Source organism: Mangifera indica, chromosome 5 (genome assembly GCF_011075055.1).
Source record: "Mangifera indica cultivar Alphonso chromosome 5, CATAS_Mindica_2.1, whole genome shotgun sequence".
Lineage (NCBI taxonomy): Eukaryota > Viridiplantae > Streptophyta > Magnoliopsida > Sapindales > Anacardiaceae > Mangifera > Mangifera indica.
The window spans coordinates 14,174,035-14,195,111 of record NC_058141.1 but is presented as its reverse complement, the minus strand read 5'-3'; the positions used below and the strand labels follow the sequence as shown (position 1 = coordinate 14,195,111).

Sequence of the window (21,077 nt, the reverse complement as noted above, 5' to 3'; positions counted from 1 at the left end):
CTGTAAAATTTGCAATTTATTTTCATCCAGCGGAAATGGCATGCCAAGTTCTTATTGGATTATAAAACAGAATATAGATAAAAAGCGTTTATGCATAACTCAACATCAATGCTGGGAGGCGAATGATTTAGTCTTTGTGCAATAACTCTGCAATCTTTGTCGAAATGCAGTAAGCAGTGGATTGAATAGTGATCATTGGATTGACGCCAACTGCGGTTGGGAGAACACTGCCATCACACACAAATAAGCCTTCAGCTTCCCAACTTTCACCGTTAAAATCAACGGCACTTACTTCCTCGTCAACACCCATCCTGCAACTTCCCAGCTGATGTGCTGAAAAATACAAGCTCCAAAACTCGTGCTTGGACGAAAGTCCTCCGACTGCATCAACAGTGTCAAGAAACTCCTCAATCTCTTCCTCCTTCCTTCCTTTACACTTGATTCTCTGCCCATCACTCCGGTGAGTACCTACTTCTACCGCTCCTGCTCCTATCAAAATTCTTAAAACCTGCTTCAACCCAACTTTCATATTTTCTTTATCAACTTGATCCAACCGATACTTAATTATGCCCTCTCTCTTAACTTCTCCAGAACCTTGGTCTCTAACCAGAGCAAAAAGGTGAGCAATTCTTCCGTACTTAACCATCTGCTCCTTCATTTGACGCCCTGAAGTCCAGGGAAGTAGTGCTGCAAAAGAAGCAGGTGCAAGTGCAGGAGTTTGTATGATTGCATGAACTTTAGATTCTTCTGAAACCACCTTATGGATGGAAGTGATGATTCCTCCTTGGTAACTTTTGCCTTTTAGTTCGGTCATATGCTCTGGAAAGTATCCCCAAGCCATAAGAACAGGATGCAGGTGAAGGTTCCTGCCAATATTTGGATTCTGTAAGCCACTGGATATCATTAGAGGGGGTGTCAAGAGAGACCCACAAGCTGAAACTGTTACTCTAGCCTTAATTTTCAGCTTCTTTTTTATGTTCTTATTCAAAGCGGCTGCAACAACTCCCAAACATTTTTTTCTTCTACTACCATTGTTGTTTACGAATATGAATTTTTCAGCTTTGCATCCTGTTAGAATCACTGCACCATTGTCTACAGCATCGACAAGCCAAGTAGTATCAGTTCCTTTCTTGTCTCCAGTTCTACAACCATAATTGCAAGAACCACAGTAATGATATTCTGACGAATTTGTTGCAACTGACTCGACTTTTAAACCGAGATTCTTACACCCTTTTTGAAGAACTTGATTTTGAAATCCTTCCTGACTGCATTTTTCTGTAACGCCGATCCTCTTCCAGACAACATCCATTGCAGATTGATAGTCAGAGCTCCCGAAAAGAGGAATCTTATGATCCACAGACCATTCTCTGAGAACAGAATCTGGTGTCTTAATGGAGGCAGACCAGTTCACAGCAGAGCCTCCACCCACTGTTGAACCTGCCATGATCATGATACTGCCATTGACAGTTGATTGAAAGCCACCAGACTCATATAGCTCAAACATGGAAGGGCCTTCCAGAGAAGAATAGTCTTCAGCCACAAAGTAGTTCCCTTTCTCAAGAACAATCACTTTCTGACCAGATTTTGCAAGAACTGAAGCTGCTACTCCTCCACCGCAACCAGAGCCTACAATCACAACATCACATTTGATCTCATAGGCATTGTCTTCTGGATCTTCAGTTACTTGAAGGCCTTTTTGGGTGAAACACTGGAGCAACGTTAAGTCATCTTCATAAATGGTTTCTATAATTCCCTTCTGAAGAGGTCTCTCTTCTTTGGGTCTCTTCACTGTTTCCTTGGTGTCTAAGCGATATCCAATTGCTTCCCACGCAGCGTTTTGTGAGTTTTCATCAGTCTGCGCAAATGGAGAAATAAACGTATCACTTTCGAAAGCAGCTGAATCTGATGAAACTCAATTTTCTAATACCGAAAGAATATACCAAGAAAGAGAAAGGGGCAAAATGGACATAATTCTCATGACAACCCAACTTTTTACCGGCTAAAATTACATTTAGAGAAAGATCCATTTCCCCCCTTTTTCACTATTATCTCTTTCTGGAATTTTGAGACCGAGAGATCATTACTGCCCAAGACTAAAAATCAGACTTGATTTCCAGACAGAAAGCCGGAGAAGAAAGTCAACTTGCTAAATTAAAAAAAATGATCTTTTTGTAATCTTCAGCGTTAATTTATACAGTTTATCCTACCTTTAAGGGATATCGAGCCATAAATATCATCAAGTATTATGGAAAGAAATAAAAAATGAAAGGCAAGAAAGTGAGCGGTAAAGTAGCATCAATACCCTGGAGAAGAAGGTGAATAAACAGAAGATTTTGATCATCACAAACGCTACTCTTAGAGGTAGCAGACGCTTTTCCCTTGACCATTTATTGAGAATTTCTTCTCTCCTTTCCACAGGAATTTCACAGAACTTCTGAATGAAGGGCCATTTCGAATCTAAGCAAAGGTACCCACAAAGCAATAGTGTTCCCAATCTGTATGAAAGAAGTGTCAAAATTATGCCCACTACGAACACAGCTTTTGGTTGGCCCCTCCTCACCATTATTCCTGCTACCTGTTTCCCATTTAGATGAGTCAAAAAAAAAAAAACTTTGTATCAGAAAAGGATAGAAAAATCTCTATGAAAAGTAAAAATAAAAAAAAAGGACAGAGATCAGGAAATCTAGTTTACCTCGTGTGGGATTGGTGGGTGAGAGGCAGAAGCCTTGTAGAATGAAAAAATGGCCTGGTTATCGGAGTGTTGTTTGTCGATGATATCAGATGGGAGGGATGGTATAAGAGTTTCACAGATAGCAGCAAGAGATTGGATCTGAGCCGGAGAAAAATCATGACTAAAACCTAACACTTTATTTCCACAGCTTAGCAGAGGATGACTCTGTCTTCCTTTCATTGTATCTTTTTTGTCTTGCTGCTGTGTTGATGAAGAAGGCGAGTATTATAGTTTTGAGTGTTGCACTTGATGGGTAGGTGGGTCGTTAAAGTGCAGTAATGAGCAAACTAATTATTGGATGCGAATTGGTTGAAAAATTTATGAATTTATTGTACAATAAAATAAAGTTTAGTTTTGGTGTCCCATCATGCAATAAATTATGGGTCAAAGTTCCCACCCGTGGAGACCGACTTTTTGTTGATATATTAATTATTAAAAATTTATCACAGCCCCCCATTAGAATTTAAAATTTAATAAATACTCCTATCTAAAATATGAAAAATGAACTTTCTCCTTTAAAATTTTTCTAACTATCATTACCGATAAACTTAATTATTTCTCTTTAACCTTTTTTTGTATTTTATTGAATTGAAATTTATATTAAAAAGAAGGAAATATACTTAATTGTTATTGATGGTTATATGGTGTTGCTTTCAATGAACTTCATATATTTTATGTTAAAAAATATGATAAATGTTTAATATTATTTAAGAAATATATAATCATTTAAGAATAAACTGAACCAATCAAATTGTAAATTGGTGAGACAATTGATTGAATCACCAATTCAGTTTTAAAAACCTTGCTATCTAGACTTTCCCCAAAAGCAAATAAATTATCAATAATATTATGTATACAAAAAATGAATACAAATTTATACATAAACAATAATATATCATTATATAATTAAATATTATTTTATTTTTTATTTAAAATCATTCAATTACATAATGACATGTTATCGTTTGTGCATAGAATATTAATTGATAAATTATTACAACACATTTACCAGTTAATGAAGCAGCGTCGTGCACAAAAACAAATTACTACTAGTCTGCATTATTCAAGATGTTAAGAGGGGGGAAAAACCCCACGAGGCTGTAAAAGTGAATTTAACTCCTTTCGCTTTTGAAAATCCAGGCCAAGAAAAGACCCAAATCACAGTTTGAGTTTGCGTGTAATTGTCTAACATAAATTAGTATATGACCAAAAATTCGGCCTATTACTCAGACTCCATTTTGAACATTTTAATCTACGGAATACAACTCTTTCCTCTGCACCGCGAGATTTTGATCCCTGAAGGATACCTCTCAACCCATCATAGTGAGGGTTTGGTTTTGATCTCCGGAAAACACTTTTTGCTCCTTCATAAAGACATTTCGATCCTGGGGATACATGGTTTGCTTCCTCCAGTAAAACCTAAAAATGTGTATTAAATGGCTTTGTGCAATGCATTTGTGAAATTATACATATTCAGTGCATAAAGTGTATTTTTTGGTTACAAAAAAGAGTGACCATAAAAACAATATACATGGATGAAGAGGGAGCTACATGGAAGGTGCAGCAAGATCCTCGTCTACCTTATTCTCTTGGCGTCTCTTGAGAAGGCGGAGCTGTCCCCGCAGATGCAAAACCTGCCAAATCCATATTTGATGGTTATACTTGTTAAAAGTGATAACATAATCTTCACCTTTCAGGGAAAAAAAGCTTCCCTGTATCTTCTGAATAGTACCACTAATAGAACATGCAGACTCATTTTTCATAAACAGAAGCAAAAGAACAAGAGTAGACCAAGATAATGTAATTACCTCTTCTTGAAGTAAAGTAGGAAGATTTTCTAGTGAAACAAGGTTATGAATTTCTTGTGAAAGCTTCTCATCCTTCATACCAGACCATGTTTCTGTAGGCAAGGCAAGCAAGAGAACAGTTAAAATATCATTTCCAGCTGGGTACATCCCAATGCAATTACTTGGGCCACAACTACAATCATATCCCATTTGGGATGAAGGAACCAGCACATCAACCCCTTGCTGACTGCTACCATCTACAACTGTTGCTGACACCACAGTAATGGGCTTACCATCATCTGTCTTCAAGCATCTCACACAGGTTTCCCGGCAACAAAACCTTTCTGAGGAACCAAACTTTCCTGATAAAATTTCTGCCCCTTGGCAACACACACTAGCAGCAACAACAGGCAGATTGTCTTTATGACTTAAAGATGGCATGTTTCTGCAACAAGAATTTACTGAAGATATAAATGCCACAACGTGTTTAAAAAGACCAGTTTCTTGCACTTGCTTTAGCACCTCTTCCTAAAAGAGAAAAAGAAAAACATTTGCTTTTTAAACTTTGGAGGTATATTAATAAAAGTATATTGAAGTCTCACTCCATGAGAAAAAGGGGGGAAAGGGTCATGGTCAAGCTCATAAGCACCTTAACAGCAAGCCTTCCTTTCTCCTCTTGGCTTAGTCTGTTATCACCGTCCTCTTGCCTCCGGACTTCAGCAACCCGCTTTATAAACTCTCCAAAGTTTGGTGGGAGTGATGCAAAAACAACAGAGAGAACATTCTCAATGTCCTTAAAATCTTTTGATTTCATAAGATTAGGAACATCTTCCATTAAATACTTGGCAACACTTATCCAACTTTCATGCTTACAACTCTGTGAAAAGCACCAAAATAACATATTTTAAATCAGCATAATAAAATATAAGAAGAAAAGCTTCAGATGCCACCCTTCAGAGAGAACATTCTCAATGTCCTTAAATTGCATATAAATTTAAAATCAAGATGAACATGTGAAAGGAGCTCATTAAACTATGTAATACCACCCTACAGAATAATGTTTGTACCAACTAATTTTACCAAAATTAAAATCCCCAAGCAAAATGATTCAATTTCCACATTCTGCAGCATAACAATAATCAAATTTGTCCAGGAAAGTTGAAAACTGATAAGATCTGTGAATTGTGATTATAGGATGATTTACAAGTAAAATATCTAGTGTCTGTGAGATTGTGATGATGCTCTCACTCTACTTGGTTCTATGAAGACAAAGAAGCCGTATAAAAATCTATGAAGGAATATACTATGAGAGTTTTGGACATGATAAATGATCTAAGATCATCCAGATAACCAGAAGGCTCCTACATTCAGTATTTGTGATCAGTCTGAATTATAATTTTGATAAACCGAGGAGTTCCAACAAAGAATAACTCTCAACTTTTTGAAAAAGATACAAAAGAAACGAAAACAAAGCAAAAAAATAAACTTTATTGCATAAACTGTGGAGACAACAAAATAAATATTGACAAAGGAAGGTCAACCAAAAAGAGAGAGAGAGAATTGATAACTGATTTGGGCGGAGGTGAGGGTGGGAGCAGACAGACAGATTAGAAAGATTATGTCGCATTGCACATCCATAAAGAAAGGACAAGCTTGAGTATTGTGTGAGTGTGTGTGCATGGTAAGCTGAAAATTTTAGTAATCATACCAACGTATAGAGAAGTCCTGGCTCTCTATGAGGCCTTGATATGAGCATGAAACTGAAAAACATCAAATTTCTTGAGTCAACAAGAATCAAAACTAGAATGCATATATAGTGTTTATAAAACACGTTTAAAGAGAAAAAATACATAAACTCATAAATTTCCCTAACAATAAACATAATATAAAAATGGGAAAACAGTAGAATGAAAAATGTCTCAGATGCAGTTCTCCGCAAGCAAAAGTTAAAAAGCATATTGATAAAATTATCAAAACCTAAGAGCAGACCAACTACTTAAAAGACACTCTTCTCGGGAGGTTGCCTAAATAGTTTCTTCTGGCTCATTTGATTGCATCACTTATTAATTCCCAGTACTTAAGGTATATTTTATATGGTACTTCAGTACTGAAGTATATGCAAGCACCTACCCTCTGTGTTGTCCAGTTGTTATATCAACACTATTCATGGCTTCCCAAAGCAGTGAAAGTGGAACCCAATGTGGAGGATACTTAAAACGCGCAACATCTAAAATCAGTGCCATGTCCTTTCCAGCATGATAACCACCAATAGGTGAAAAATGACCTGTTCCTGTCTGCATAAAATCAACATCCACAATAAATTTAAAACAAGGAAGATGATACCTATCAATTATATGAAACAAGAAACAAGGCTCACAGAATTGAATATACAAAAACATTGGAGCCAACTAATGAAAATCAAGGGAATTAATTAATTCCAAGTTCATAATTACCTGTTTAAAAATCCCTCTGTGGTATGATGAGATGACATGGCAATCATCAGAAGAAGTGCATCTCATTAAATACTTTCGGAAGTCATCAATGGTGCTTTGATTTGTGCGGAAAGCTTCAACTTTTGCACCTGCACAGTGTGCCAAACAAACAACCTTCCCAAAAGATATGCCTTTCTCTTTAACCTTTTCCAGAGGTTCGCAACAGTCTAACATAGATTCATCGAACCACCTCCAAGGTCCTACATGGGAAATCAGTAACTATTTGAGCTACACTCTCAAAGTAGAACCAATATGATGCAGAAACTATAAAAATCATCGACTCTGACGCTCATCCACAGCAAAATGAAAAACTAAAATATAAGATATGACGGCTTCCAAACTTCACCGTTACAGGATTAAGGAATCTAGAAGAAACAAACTTTCCACAAGATGCAAACGAAGTTAAAATGTTACCCTTCCATTTTCTCCCAGGGTCAATGGCAAGGGCATTCAACACCATGGAAAGGCTAGCCAATCCACAATATGCTGGCTCTGATTGAGTCTGAAAGTAAGAAATCAACTTATAAAAACCTTCCATTGTCCCACCCTGAATAGCCTCCACGAAAAGTTGCTGCAATTCCAAAAAAAAAAAAAAGAAATTTATTAAGCATCCAAATCATAACCATGACTTGGATCACCAAAAAGAAAAAGATCACACCGGCAGAACCCAAACATATGAATCAATTTAAGCACTTAATTTCTTTGACATACAACATTTTCGTTCAATTCAATACTGGACGGCTCAAAGCATATTGAACGAACGATATCCCAAAAACAGAAAGAAAAAAGGTTAAACTCAAACCCAACGATATCGAAACAGACTGGAGAGGAATACCTTTCCTTCTGATGATGCGAAATCAATTGCAGGAGGAGAAGGAAGCATTCGTCTATACAAACCAGCCATTGCCATTTTGGTAATTATTTTTTTTCCCACTTTTACCGGATCTCTTTGTAATGGAAAATATACGTTTCGTTGAAATTAAGCAAAAAGTTAAAAATTTTGATTAATGTGAGTTAGGGATTTCTTCAGAAACGACGTCACTTCTTCCTCTCCTTCGATCAGTTTGCAGAGCAGCGAACAGCAAATATAGGAAGAATCAAGAATAGTGTGAGTTGTGAAGTTGACGCCGACGCCCCCGCCTAAAATTCCAACACTTTCTGTAAAGTAATTGGTTTGGTAGCAAGGTTTTCGCTCCATGTCAAGTCAAACTTTGGTCATTTTAATTTAACTCTTCGTGGTTGTGGGTGGGCTAGTCACTGATGGATTCTATGGGCTGGGCTGGGCTGGGCTGAGTTGGCGACTGAGTACACAGTTTTTTGAAATGCCGTTATTATATATATATTTTTGTTCGTAATTTGATAAACATTATCTTTCATTTTTACTCATATTATATGTTAAACAGATATGGATAATTCACTAATTTAATTCAAGCGGCATCTTCTATTGATTGAATTTTTTTTGTTAAGTATGATTATTATATTATATTATATTATATTATATCCCTACTAAATTGAATTAACTTATTGGTTAAATATGTTATTATCATACCATAATTATTGATTCTGATGTATATATATTTTAATTTGTATGTTTGTTATTTAAAAATCTCGAAGAGAAAATGAAAACAATCATAGAGGGAAGGAGAGAGAAGCCATATGGGATATTACTAAAGATGTCAAAACTCTATGAGAGTGAAAGGTATTTTTCAAATTTTATATTTAAAAAATTATTAAAATTTTAAATTAATAAAAAATAATATATTTTTGATTTTTTAAATATTTTTATTAACAAATAAAACGGATCTACTGTCATGACTATTTGAAATTCTACTGGACAGAAGGAAATGGAATTGGCATGCTACGTCGTTTCTCCCAAACGATATTTCGTACTATACCTACGTATCTGTCCCAAATTCACCACTGCCACCTCGACACGTAATCCAACAAATTCCATTCCCGCCTCGGCTCGTTGGTTCCACTCCTGTTAAATGTCGCTGTCACTGCAACTCTCTGCACTCTCATATCAGATCAGACAGTAAGTCGGCGGCTGCAGCGCATCATTGTCGGCTTGCCCGGCTGTTTACCTCCGCAGGTTATTGTCGGCTGCTCCTTTTATTTTCCTTTTTCTCTGCTAGTTGAGCCAACCCAAAACCAAGACGAGCCTTGAAAGTGATCTTAGCCGTTGGTTTAAAGGATTATCGTCCTGAACAGATCGAGGTTTATTAACATGTGGTAGTCTCGAAATTGGTTGAGGCTCCGAAAGTTATGATCTTTAGCATGCCAATGGTAAAGTTGTACGGTCTACCATGAAAAGTCCAAAATGACCCTGGACGCTTGCAAAAATAACCAACTTTTTATTTATTAAAAAATTTGTAACATTATAATATTATATATAAAAATTAAAGATATTTATTTTGCAATAATAATTGATGTATCCCTCCCCATTAATCACAAAGCTAAAGATGATCAATTATTACGATAGCCATGGTGACCTAGCAAGCATTATCCCTCTCCTATTTCTGTCCTCTTTCCTTTAGCCTAAACCTCAAAACGCCACAATTAATGACAAGGTTATTTCCGTAAATTCACAAATACAAACAAATCCCCTTGATTTAACCGCGCCTCCCTATTTAGTTCTCTTCTAACAGAACTTGCCTTCATACTTGCATTTTTCTTCCTACCGAAATGGCCGTTCCTGTTTCTCTCTTCTCCGTCCTCCTCTTCATAAATCTCTTGTCCTTTTGCCTCTTCTCGAACCAGCAACCTCTTCTTGACTCCCTTGAGCAAGACGCTGTTTATCAAGTCCTTCACTCCATTAACCCTACTATTCCTTGGCGTTCACTCTTTTCCGACGACCTTTGTTCGTCTCCTCCCCATGGTGTCGTTTGTGGATACTTCATTGAGCCCACCAACAACACCGTTTCCCACCTTCAAACCGAGACGTTTCACATTACTGAGCTAAATTTTGGGTATGTTTCCGATTACACGCCAAACCCGCCTTGTACTCCAAACTCTACTCTCAGTCCTCTTATTTTCACCTCCTTCAAGTACCTTCGCAAGCTCTTCTTCTATCAATGCTTCACCGAAACGCCCGTTTCCGTTCCTGATAACCTTCCAGAGAGTTTCGGGTCAAGTCTTGAGGAGCTGGTGTTTATTGAGAACCCATCATTGGTTGGTTCTCTGAGTGGCATTATCGCAAGCTATCCTCACCTCAGGAGGTTAGTTTTCACAGGGAATGGAGTTTATGGTAACGTTCCAGATGAAGTTGGTGAGCTGGTTGATCTTGAAGAGCTTACACTTTCGAGAAACAAACTAAGCGGTGGGGTTTCATTTGGTTTGGCTAAGTTGAAAAAACTGAGAGTTCTTGATTTAAGCCAAAACTATTTTGACGGAAATGTCCCTGATGAGATGGGTAATCTTACAGAGTTGTTAAAGCTTGATTTGAGTAACAATAACTTTTCTGGTAAAATCCCAGAGAGTTTTGGTTCCTTGAAGAGTTTGGAGTTTCTTGATCTGAGTTTTAACCGCTTTGGTAACTTTGGGGTACCTCTGTTCTTAGCTGAGATGCCGAGACTGAGAGAATTGTATTTGAGTGGGAATTTGTTAGGAGGGCAGATCCCAGAAATATGGGAAAATCTGAGGGGTATTTTGGGGATAGGATTTTCTTCGATGAATCTTGTTGGGGAAATCCCAGCTTCAATGGGCCTGCACTTGAAGAACTTGAGCTACTTGAGGCTGGATAACAATAAACTTGAAGGAGGTGTGCCTGAGGAGTTTGGTGTTTTGGAGTTTGTGAGCGAAATCAATCTGGAGAACAATAATTTAAGCGGTAGAGTTCCATTTTCTGCCAAATTTAGCTCAAAAGTTGGGCACAAATTGAAGTTAAATGGCAATCCAGATTTATGTGTTGGTGAAGGTTTCAGCATTAGCAAGAATGTTAGTGGCAGCCTGGGGCACTTGAAGTTGTGCAAGAAGCCTGATATTCCCAATGCAGTCCAAATCAATGGCGGTTCTTCTTTAGGGCTGTTGGCATATTTTCATGTGCTGTTGTTTCTTGGATTTTTTATTCTCTTTGCTTGGTAATGCAAAGAGACGGTGATGGTTTAGGATAGAATTACAGTGTCCAAAAACAGTGATATAAGTCAGGACATGTTATATTGACTCTTCTTTTTTGGGCCGAAATGTGTAATTATCTAGGTTTTTGATAGTGACAGGTGCATATATTATGGGTTATTGTATATGAAGTTTGCTTAATCTGGAGATTTTTTGAGTTCAAGCAATCAAGGCCGGTTTCACTTCTATTTACATTTTTCTTCTAATGTGGAGATTGTTAGTGACATGTTCTACTGACTTATGCACACTTTTATGCTAAATTGTTGCCATCTTTTCATGCCCTGTTCTTCTGAATTTGTTTAAACTTCTGCAATTTAATAGCCAACAAAACATCTACTGTGTTATCACGCAACTTCATGCATCAGTTGGAGTTATGAATTGTGATTGTGGCATAGCATTTATTTTTGAGACAAAAGAAGAACACTGCCTTGTGCAGGAATACAAGTAATTGACAGACAAGATAACAAATGAAGAGCAATTGGCCTTAATGTGGACATGCAGAGAGCCGTAATGGTCATTATCAGGATTATTGACTGTAGATTTCATCTGGGTATGTTTAAGATTCTAGCAATAATAACAAAATCTGGGCAGATGGTATGAACGAATGATTAATAAGATACAAATCATTAATTCACATTTCTAAGAAAATTTGAATTGATTCAACAATGAATATGTACTGTTTGATTGGTCAAACAAGGCTGAGTGACATATAAAAATGAGTGTTGTTTTCTAGCTACAAACGTAACAGTTAAAATTGCACCAATTTTTCAAGAAATCCCTATAAATCCCTTGTCTTCCCCTCCCTCAGAAGAATTTTGACAATGATCAGCTGCTCTGGATACCAACTCAGATTCAGAAGTTTGATCCTTGTGCCCATGAGCTCTCCTTGATCTTGAAGATCTGGACGATCCCTCCATGGACTCAGATTTCTTCCTCCGAGATTTTTTGGGAATTTCAGGTCGTTTGGTGGGTGAGTCACCCTCTTGGCTTTGGCTTGGTTCTTTGGATTTGCCAACATTAAGTGACTTTTTTGATTGCTTAGTTTTTTCTGGCTTCTCCTTCATGGGGGTCTCAGCCGCGGAACCTGCGGATGCGTGGCGTCTTGTTGCTTTCCGCACATCAGGCAAGTCTCGTGCTGGAGAACAGTTTGCATTATTGCTTGAACTGTTTGCATTGTTGCTTGATTCTACACAAATGAATGAATACAGCAATCAAAATACAGTGCTGATGTTAGGTGTCTATGGACGAACAATATCTTAACAATATATCAAACTATTAAATCAAAATTTTATCAAAAATACATCAACAAATAAGAAAGCCATGAAAAACATTGCTGATGTGATGTTATATCACAGCTTCCTTACCCTCTCCCCAAGAATTAAAGGTGCCGATACGAATCTGGGTGCTGCTGGTTTCACGTCCTGGGCAAGTTATTGAACATGTATCTCTATCAGACTGGTGAAAATTATTGACACAAAATGTATCTGAAATTACAGGGCTTGGACAATTTACCGATTGACCATCCAATCCTATATGGGCAACATGCTTTACATCAGTGGGATAACCAATCTGCATTTCAGCCTCTTTCTCATTTTCTGCATCAGTATGATTAATCAAAATTGATGAATAATGTTGTATTGTATTATAATAGCCAGAATTTTAATACATACCAAACATTTGAGAAATATATCTCAGGCCTTTTAAGAGGCCCTTCATCTTATTGTTTGACATTTTTTCTGCTGTGAAATATTAAAAAATCTGAAACAAATAAAACAACAAAAAAGATAAGATATTCCTGTTGAACTCTGCAATTCTAAATTAAATAGCAATGAATATGAAATTAAATTTGTTTTTAAACTTATTGATATTACAGAAAACTTGCCGTGAAGGCTGAAATTCAGCAGCTGATGCAAGGAAGAGTCTTAGATTGCATTTTGTTGAGAAGCCACGGCCACATGAAATAGATTTCAATTCAAATAGAAATCATTGTGTGTTGGAAGATGAACAAGAAATGAAAGGGAGAAACCAAAAACTGATTCAAAAACGATGCATGAGGAGGGTACAGGGGCAGAGGCAGAGGCAGTGATGAGAAAAGGGATGAAGAAGCAAGGGAAATGCAGATAAAAGCAAAAGTTTAGTTAAATCAATGGCCAAGAAGGCATGAATAATAACCAAAAACTGATCGAGATTTGAGTTATGGAAATGGAAGAGTAATAATATTGTATATGGGTGGCTAAAATTAGCAAGGTTTTATTTAACAGGTCCTGTTACAGGCTGTTTGAATGGCTAGTCCATTTGTTATTTGCCTGTGTGACACAAATGAACTTTTCATAGCTTTTTGTGGGTTGATTTTGGTTCTCGCTTCTCCAGATTCATCGGATTAAGTTGATTTTGGGTGTAATCTAATCTAAGAATATTGTATTTTGGGGTAAGATAGGATTTCAAATTGCTTCTTCATCCATTTTTATTTTTTACCACGTCAAACTTAGATAATTTTAAGTGAAATTTCAAACCCATGTGTTCATTTACCACATGATAATCCAATCTAATATTAGATTTGATGGGTCTCCTTCTCAGGCAATTTCTAGTCTACCTGTTTTGCACAATCCATCCATCAATAACACAAACTAAACATTTTAAGAACAAAATTATACGTACCCATTTTGAATACACAAATGAATATATATCTATATGTGTTTTTACATTATTAGATATTATTTTATTTTTAATTCAAAATCATTCAATCATATAATAACACACATGAAGTGTATATTTATTTATATACTCAAAATAAATATATATAATTTTATTGAACATTTTAATATTAGGTTTTCGATTGCAGCCAATAAAAAAAAAACATACCATTATCAATCCATCCCATCAGCTTCATCGATTTGACTTCATTAAAATGCTCCACAACAAAGATTATGGTGTAGAAATAAGACTACATTTGGAGCACAACCTTTTTGTTCCACATCTAATAATTAATCATTTACCTTTTCCATGAGCCCTTCTTTCAAAAGCCCCTCAATCATTATGTTAACCTTTATTTTGCATAACATATGAAATAGCTCACAAGCAATTCGGAGTTTTCCTGTTTTGCATATTCCATCAATGAGACAGTAGTAAATTGATGGATTCAGGCTGAAAGTTTCAATATTCGGAAGTATGAAATAGTTTTATTGCCCATTTTTGCAGAGCCCATCAATAAGAATATTATGTGTAATTAAATCGGGTGGGACATTATCTAGTTGCATCTCCCCAAATAGTTTCCTTGCATATCCATCTTTACATGTAAGAAAAAGACCTATGCCCCGGCCTAACTCCTTTTGAGTAAAGACTCATAGCTTGCATAACTCCTTAATTTTATTTGCCGAGCAAAAACCATCTATCAAAATATTAACAACATTAGGCTTATAACCCTTGCTTGCCATAGAATCAACTAGCTTTTTCGCATGGTTAATTCTTCTTGCCAAGCAGTAGCCACTGAATATAAGCAATTGTATCAGGATGAACACTTCTTTGAGTCATGAGTCGGAGCAACCAGTGAATGAAGATGAGAATCTATTAGCTTTTAAAGAGTTGAAAACAGGAAGATACAAAATTAATAATATTGCTTATTTACTACTCCCCAACATCCAACCAGATTTTTGTTTCATAACTTGAATTTCAACTGATATGAAGTTATGAAATATTTTAAGATTGCCCTCATTAATTATTACCATTTTTCATCTACACAAAAATAAAAATTTCTATATACCATTATTGACAATAATTTATGTGGCAAAACCCTCATACTTAATTATCTGAATAAAGTAACAACCATAAGCTACTTAGTTGATTGCAAACAGATATAATTCTAGAGATTTTAAAGAATAAATTGTACTTGTTACTGCAATTACATCACAAAAATGTTGGTAACTCTGTTTTTCACACAAGGCCAATCTCTGTATATTGCTCTAAATAAAAGTGACACTGAAAAAGAATCACAAACTGGCAAATCTCATAATGCTGCTGAAGCCAATACTTCATTTACTTAGCTTTTCCAAAGAAGGAAGTCATTATATACTCAACAGGGCGAGCTAAAAAAATAATCTATCAGAAAAATACCAAAATCTCAGGAAATTGCAATTCTGCTGAATGCCACCAAAAATTTGGGAATGAAAACCAGTATGCAGAGTGATGCCATCCAGCTACATCTGTCACTTCTTGGTCTGCAAACACAACCATACATACATCAACATATTTCTACATCTAGATTTTACTGACAGCGACACAAATTTCGTTTCAGTAAAAAAAGAAGACAACCTCCACAGAATCAGTGTTATCATTCAGTTCAAATTAAAAACCTCGTGACCCATCTCATTTGAACAATCAGGATCTTCTACTAATCTAACTTTTATTTGAGTATATAAAGTTGATTTATAGTTAAGAAAAAAGAACAAGTCTTGACTACACTTGAATAATAGTGGATATATCATATATGATATAGGATTCTTGAAAGCAAATAAATCATAATCAGGAGGCTCCGAATTTTTAATGCACTAGAAAGATCAACTGTATAAACTTTCCTTCTTTCAAACAAAATTTCTTTGTCTCAACAGATGGGGAAGTGTATATAAAAAAAGTTTAAAAGGCAAATAGATAAAAGAATGAATTCTACTACCTTATTAAGATACTTTTTCTGAATCTTCAATGCCTCGTGACATGCCTTTTTAGCATCCAAATTTCCAGTAATGTCACCCAAAATCTGAAAAAAATACATTCCACAATTAGATGAATGTTGATGCACACACGTGCACACAAAGAGGAGAGGGAGAGGAAGACCTTGACAACATCATCCAGACCCTTGGCCTCCTTCAAAAGTTTCTTATTCTTGGTCTCAAGAACACTTGCTACAAGAAAAACAGCAAGCGCACTATGTTGGTCCGACTGTCCAGACTTCACATTTTTTCTCACAAACTTTCCATACCGCTTTAGCTGCTTGTCATTTAGTATACATGCACCATTGTTATTTGAATTTGACTCATCGGCTGAAAAGATGTTTGGGTTGTATTCCATGGCCCACATCAGCTGAAACCAATCTATCTTACATATTAATATAAAATTATGACAAAAAAACTCAAAGGATAGAATTTAACAATATTAATATATCAATAAGACTTTAAATTCAGTCAAAACACAGGAAACAGTGCTTTTTTAGTTAAAAAAAATATAGCCCATTTCAAAGAAAATTCCAAACAACAATAATGCATCCTTGCCTCCCAAAGATACAATGCATCCACAAAGGAAAATTCTCTCCGGAAAAGAACCATCAGCATGCGGAATGCAAACAAATACTCTCCGCCATCTAGATCCTCTGCCAAATGAAAGAAATGAGGCTTTAGCTTACACAAGAACATGCATCCAACATATTTTTGTTAAGAGGAGAGAAGAGTGGGGAGTGCAAAATGTATTAGTTTAATCTGCTGTGCCCTGTGTTTTTGTACTTGTTAAATATGTGATTTTTTTTTTCTTGTTGGAACTCAGCCAAAAAATTGGCATTTCATTGCCCGAACTTCAATCTTTCTTACCTTTACTGTGATCTGCTTTATTGCTGGAACTTTCTCTTCAGCTTAATTCTGAAATTTTGCTTAAGGAAGTTACATAATTTTTACCACATCATTTAAGTCCTATATTATTCATTTATACATGTACAAAAAATCTTATAGTCAAATTCAAAGGAATGCAGATTAGAGACACCATTGTCTCAAAACAGTTTGAAATTTTAATTGTTTGGCTACCTTTCCTGCATGATGTAGCTAAGCAAGTAAGAAATCAAACTAACAATGTCAATGATGCCAAGCAATATGCAAAAACAACATAATAGAATTAGTAAAAATTAAACCATATAAGTTGCACCCAAAAATGAAGTACAGGATCACATACCAAGGTGTTGATGAAGCTTAGGATCAATGGTTTTAATAATTTGTGAGAGTGTGCTTAACTGTGCTTGCACCCCTATTGAACTTGTAGTGGTTCTAAAGTTTTCTCTCTGTTATAGAAACAAAAGCTGGAGTCAATAATACAGAAAGCTGGCACTAATATATCATGAACATATCATTCATCATCACAGAACCTAAAGAAAGAAAATTTCAGAACGAAAAAGCAAATCACAAAAAGCTATAAACATTGAATTAAATTAAATAATGCTTTGAGGAATACCAATTCAAAATCACCATGTAGAATCACAATCAGCAGAAACTAAATCAAAACAAGTAACATATGCTAAGTGTAAGGTGAAAACCATCCATACAGTAGGTTGTCCGTCCAATTATATGTACAGAAAAGAAATTGTCAGATACATGATTTTGACCTATATATTCTCCTTTGATCCAACTTCGGTAGTATCTTAGTCATGCAGAGGTTATTCTGAATACAGTTAAGCATTTATAAAGTGCATAATTCAAGAAAATAATATTACTGAGGAACTCAAGTCATTTTTTTCCCAAAACAGTCGGATTGTGTCACTATTAAGCACTCTCTTATACTTATTCTATTAATGATGAAGGTAAAAAAGGTGGTCCGCGTAATTAGCAAAAAAAAAACAAGAGGTAGTGTGCACTACTTGCACAAAAGATTTTATAGCAAAAATGTCATGAATTTGAAGCATACCAGTCTTCGCATTGCATGCTCAAAACACCAATAGGCATCTGCTTCATTTTCAAGAAGAATTACCATTGGTGAGGCAATATCATTCATTCCTGCCCAACAAAATAATCCCAAATAACTATTTGAACTCAGAATTATTTCAATTTTGCAGTACATTATTCAGCTTATAGTAATTCACCTTGAACATAACCAATATCATTGTCAACCCATGAATAAATTGCAAGAACATCCCAAAGTTTTGCCTGATTCACTTCACTCTCATAAAAGACAAGAGCTCGATCTGTGCGAACAACATCCAAACCTGCAACCCATATATTTATCACATCTCTTAGTTACTTCTGTAAGTTAATAAAAGACAGAATAGAATCACAAGATAATTATATAAATTCAGTGGAAAATGAAATAATGGACCACATATATACCAATTTGAGGCAAGTAAAGCATCCATTGAAGCACTTTTTTATCAGAAATAGCACTTTTTACAAGGCAATCCTGATCTTGTGAATCATTGTTTGCTAAAGGATCTTGTAACAATTGCCCGTCATCAGATACAATAGCAGTTGTAATTATCTTTCCACTACCAATGGTGGGAACCATGTTTTGACATTCAGTTTTCCATCCACAAAATTGTTCCCTAAGATGATTGGCATAAGATTTTAAGCAACTATGTTCAGTAAAGAAGAAACGGAATTTATTACTAACCAGTAATACAAGGCCATATAGGGGCACGTGCAAAGACACCTTTTTATAATTAAGATAATGATATCAAACTTAAAGACCAAGGGCAAAACTGTGAAATGGCAAATCATTCATATATCAAATGGTTCAGCATGCTGGCTGTGAGAAGCATATGAATTATTAATTTATTTTTAATGTGATGGTAAATGTATGCGCGCACGTGCAAACACACACTCACACATGCATGTTTGGGAAAATGTAGTAGTTGTGTGTGGCTGCTTTCATAAAAAAATGCTTCTCAGCTGAAGCAACCAACGTACCTAGACAACACAGATATACCTAGACAACACAGAGATGCATGTAAACTCATACTACTGTCTAATCATATACAGTTTCCACAACACAATTATAAATCTCTGGTGAAAACTAAGGTGGAAGGAGACTATAGAGCATTCATTTTATTAGCCATGATGCTCGAATTCATTTACTAATATACAAGTCAAAATCATAAACTCAACGAGACATTACCTCCTTCGTTCCCTCAGTTTACTTCGTTCGTCAAAGGTGCTGTTGGGATCAAAGCAACCCAACAAGAACTCCCATACGAACCCTTTGATTTGAGGGTGAATACCCTAGCAAAGAATCCAAGTAAGAAGCGAATACTCTACATGTTTTTACATTTCACAAATAAAAAGAATCAGCCTTCATGTAGGCGGAGTATACTATATATTAGTAAAATAACATCACCGTCAAAAGTTATCATTTCTCATTAAAATGAGTAATTTTATATCTGAAAAGGTTGGTTATATAATAATAAAGCATACCAGCATGTAATCTTAAAACCTCAAAGGATGGAAGGAAGTCAATGCTATTACAAGATTACTGATATACATCACACATGTATAATTGGTCCGGGTGGATTGAGAGAGATAAAAAAATCCACATGCAGGGCTATTCAATTACATAAACCGTTTGCCATCTTACAGGAGCAAACAAAATGTGAAAAACTCATATAAAATTAACAAAATCATTCAAATTTTGTTGACTGAATCAAGTTTGGCCACATTGACTAATAATCTAAGCACGCAAGTTGAAAGAAACTTATGTTGATCAGCTCCAAACAACTTCTTGCCAGTTTGGGACGGGTTTTAAATCCTGATTAAGCCTTCCAGTAAGCTTTACAGGGAGTCCATCTTCGTAATAATTTTTTGTGTCAGAGACTGCTATCAGAGATCCAGATTATAACTTGAGAACGCCCAATAAAACAAGAAATATATAAATAAAAAAGAAAGAAAGGTACCCCTCTTTGGATTCGTCTAAGCACTTTTGCTATATCCAAATGACCATCATCAGAGAATGCGGCTTGCCATCTTCTTGGACTAAGAGTTTTCCCAGCCTGTGACCAAACAAAGTAGAAATTCCAACAACATAGATCAACAAAACTGCAAAAAGAGAACCATAACCAAATAACCAATAAAATCCAAATTTTATTGGTATTGCTGCAAGAGATGAATAGACAAGAAATATACCCGGTTTCTAAAACGGGCCTTGGGGACGTCAGCAACGCATTCGGGTCGAATTGGATAAAAGGCTTGAAGATCATCATTTCCAGATTTCCTGCGAAATAGGCTCGCCATTCCCGCCAACGCCAATCCCTTGCTAATTGATTGTCTTCATGCAAATCCTTTAATTCAAATACATAAACTAAAAAAAACTGTTCAGCGGGATTCTTAAACAGATGCTGATTTTGATGTTGATGTTTGCAAGCGATGAAGACGCTTACATCGTCATTGGAAATTTCCTTTCTTAATTTCTTCTACGCCTTCGTTTTCGGATATTTTCAGGAGAGTGACAAATATTTGACGAGGACTTGCACATCAATTCTTATAATATAAGTTTCTTTTGAATCATTTTGTGGGAGTACGACTATTTCCTACCCCTATTATGCCAAAACTACAGTTTTTACCTTTACTTGTCCAATTTGAGTAATTTTATTAATTTAATTATAAATACTCATCATAATTAAAAAAATAAAAAAATAGTTTTACTGTTCGATTTCAAAAATAAAAAAGTTTTGGGCGAATGCTCCGATTCTGATCAGCTTCGCCAACTCGTACTTCTCGAACAATTCAATATCTCGCAAGACCTCGTCGCTGGTGCCCGGCATTATCTCATCCATAACCATGAAGCTGGTCTTTACACCTGAAAGACTTACCTCTTTGATGGATTTCTCACTGCAGCATGTATGGCTACAAGTTACAATTGAAACTAATAATCATCCTATTGAAAAATACTGAACTTCGTATTTTCTGTGTTTGAATGATTCAAAAAGATAAGCCAGCATTTGGTTTTGGAGAAAGAGAAGGGATTGTGAACGTGGAGAGGTGGAAAAGGAATCTGAAATGAAAATTCATAAAGAGAAAGTGAAGAGAAGGCCGTGTGCAACCACAGACTGATCGGACTTCAACACTCTCCTCTTAGCTTATCTCCTCCTCCTCCTCCTCTCCTCGCCATTGACAAAAAGAAAGCAGTAGAATTTTTGAAAAAAAAAAAAACGGTAGTAAATAATCAATAATTAATATAATCTTCCTTTTTATACGCTTTGAATTGCAATTGCAGCATTGT

General features: G+C 35.8%; 5 protein-coding genes across 7 annotated transcripts; 1 reads left to right on the top strand and 4 right to left on the bottom strand.

Moving 5' to 3' along the window:
* Position 1: 1 nt before the first annotated feature.
* LOC123215383 (long-chain-alcohol oxidase FAO2-like) lies at positions 2-3,025 on the bottom strand. Its single transcript, XM_044635444.1, has 3 exons — positions 2,693-3,025; positions 2,303-2,575; positions 2-1,855 (listed from the first exon to the last, which is right to left on the bottom strand). The coding sequence occupies exons 1-3, from the start codon at positions 2,909-2,911 to the stop codon at positions 128-130; spliced, it is 2,220 nt and encodes a 739-aa protein (XP_044491379.1). The 5' UTR covers positions 2,912-3,025; the 3' UTR covers positions 2-127.
* Positions 3,026-3,830: 805 nt separating this feature from the next.
* Positions 3,831-8,217, bottom strand: LOC123215385 (glutathione gamma-glutamylcysteinyltransferase 1-like). 2 transcript variants are annotated; one of them, XM_044635446.1, is made up of 9 exons: positions 7,846-8,217; positions 7,425-7,581; positions 6,972-7,210; positions 6,649-6,812; positions 6,227-6,278; positions 5,121-5,395; positions 4,540-4,963; positions 4,312-4,365; positions 3,831-4,150 (listed from the first exon to the last, which is right to left on the bottom strand). In XM_044635446.1, exons 1-9 carry the CDS (start codon positions 7,918-7,920, stop codon positions 3,917-3,919), a joined length of 1,674 nt encoding a protein of 557 aa, XP_044491381.1. In that variant the 5' UTR covers positions 7,921-8,217; the 3' UTR covers positions 3,831-3,916. The 2 variants fall into 2 exon arrangements, with proteins under 2 accessions (XP_044491381.1, XP_044491380.1); XM_044635445.1 differs by having other exon boundaries at positions 4,540-5,046; positions 5,168-5,395; positions 7,846-8,215.
* Positions 8,218-9,659: 1,442 nt separating this feature from the next.
* LOC123216211 (piriformospora indica-insensitive protein 2) lies at positions 9,660-11,326 on the top strand. The gene has a single exon (XM_044636609.1). It carries the CDS (start codon positions 9,696-9,698, stop codon positions 11,091-11,093), a length of 1,398 nt encoding a protein of 465 aa, XP_044492544.1. The 5' UTR covers positions 9,660-9,695; the 3' UTR covers positions 11,094-11,326.
* A 427-nt stretch (positions 11,327-11,753) lies between these two features.
* On the bottom strand, positions 11,754-12,882 carry LOC123217773 (CRIB domain-containing protein RIC7-like). Its single transcript, XM_044638900.1, is given in 5 exon segments — positions 11,754-12,185; positions 12,188-12,309; positions 12,488-12,544; positions 12,636-12,718; positions 12,794-12,882. Coding segments are annotated over 5 exon segments (618 nt in total). The 5' UTR covers positions 12,855-12,882; the 3' UTR covers positions 11,754-11,890.
* A 2,078-nt stretch (positions 12,883-14,960) lies between these two features.
* LOC123216229 (rab GTPase-activating protein 22) lies at positions 14,961-20,367 on the bottom strand. 2 transcript variants are annotated; one of them, XM_044636627.1, is made up of 12 exons: positions 20,236-20,367; positions 19,982-20,156; positions 19,753-19,848; positions 18,981-19,084; positions 18,197-18,408; positions 17,953-18,075; positions 17,778-17,866; positions 17,052-17,157; positions 16,385-16,482; positions 15,951-16,196; positions 15,790-15,873; positions 14,961-15,337 (listed from the first exon to the last, which is right to left on the bottom strand). In XM_044636627.1, the coding sequence occupies exons 2-12, from the start codon at positions 20,087-20,089 to the stop codon at positions 15,326-15,328; spliced, it is 1,278 nt and encodes a 425-aa protein (XP_044492562.1). In that variant the 5' UTR covers positions 20,090-20,156; positions 20,236-20,367; the 3' UTR covers positions 14,961-15,325. The 2 variants fall into 2 exon arrangements, 1 of the variants encoding a protein (XP_044492562.1); XR_006502206.1 differs by having other exon boundaries at positions 14,961-15,098; positions 15,234-15,337; positions 19,982-20,340.
* Positions 20,368-21,077: the final 710 nt, after the last annotated feature.

Coding starts and splice junctions, on each gene's coding strand:
- LOC123215383 (XM_044635444.1), bottom strand. CDS start 2,911: ATGAAAGGAAGACAGAGTCATCCTCTGCTAAGCTGTGGAAATAAAGTG. Junction 2,576..2,692: donor ACCCACCAATCCCACACGAG/GTAAACTAGATT, acceptor AATGGGAAACAG/GTAGCAGGAATAATGGTGAG. Junction 1,856..2,302: donor TATTCACCTTCTTCTCCAGG/GTATTGATGCTA, acceptor CCATTTGCGCAG/ACTGATGAAAACTCACAAAA.
- LOC123215385 (XM_044635445.1), bottom strand. CDS start 7,920: ATGGCAATGGCTGGTTTGTATAGACGAATGCTTCCTTCTCCTCCTGCA. Junction 5,396..6,226: donor CAGGACTTCTCTATACGTTG/GTATGATTACTA, acceptor TGCTTTTCACAG/AGTTGTAAGCATGAAAGTTG. Junction 4,151..4,311: donor AGAGACGCCAAGAGAATAAG/GTAGACGAGGAT, acceptor ACACATTTTTAG/GTTTTACTGGAGGAAGCAAA.
- LOC123216211 (XM_044636609.1), top strand. CDS start 9,696: ATGGCCGTTCCTGTTTCTCTCTTCTCCGTCCTCCTCTTCATAAATCTC.
- LOC123216229 (XM_044636627.1), bottom strand. CDS start 20,089: ATGGCGAGCCTATTTCGCAGGAAATCTGGAAATGATGATCTTCAAGCC. Junction 18,409..18,980: donor AAACTGAGGGAACGAAGGAG/GTAATGTCTCGT, acceptor CAATCATCTTAG/GGAACAATTTTGTGGATGGA. Junction 17,867..17,952: donor TGATATTGGTTATGTTCAAG/GTGAATTACTAT, acceptor TTTGTTGGGCAG/GAATGAATGATATTGCCTCA.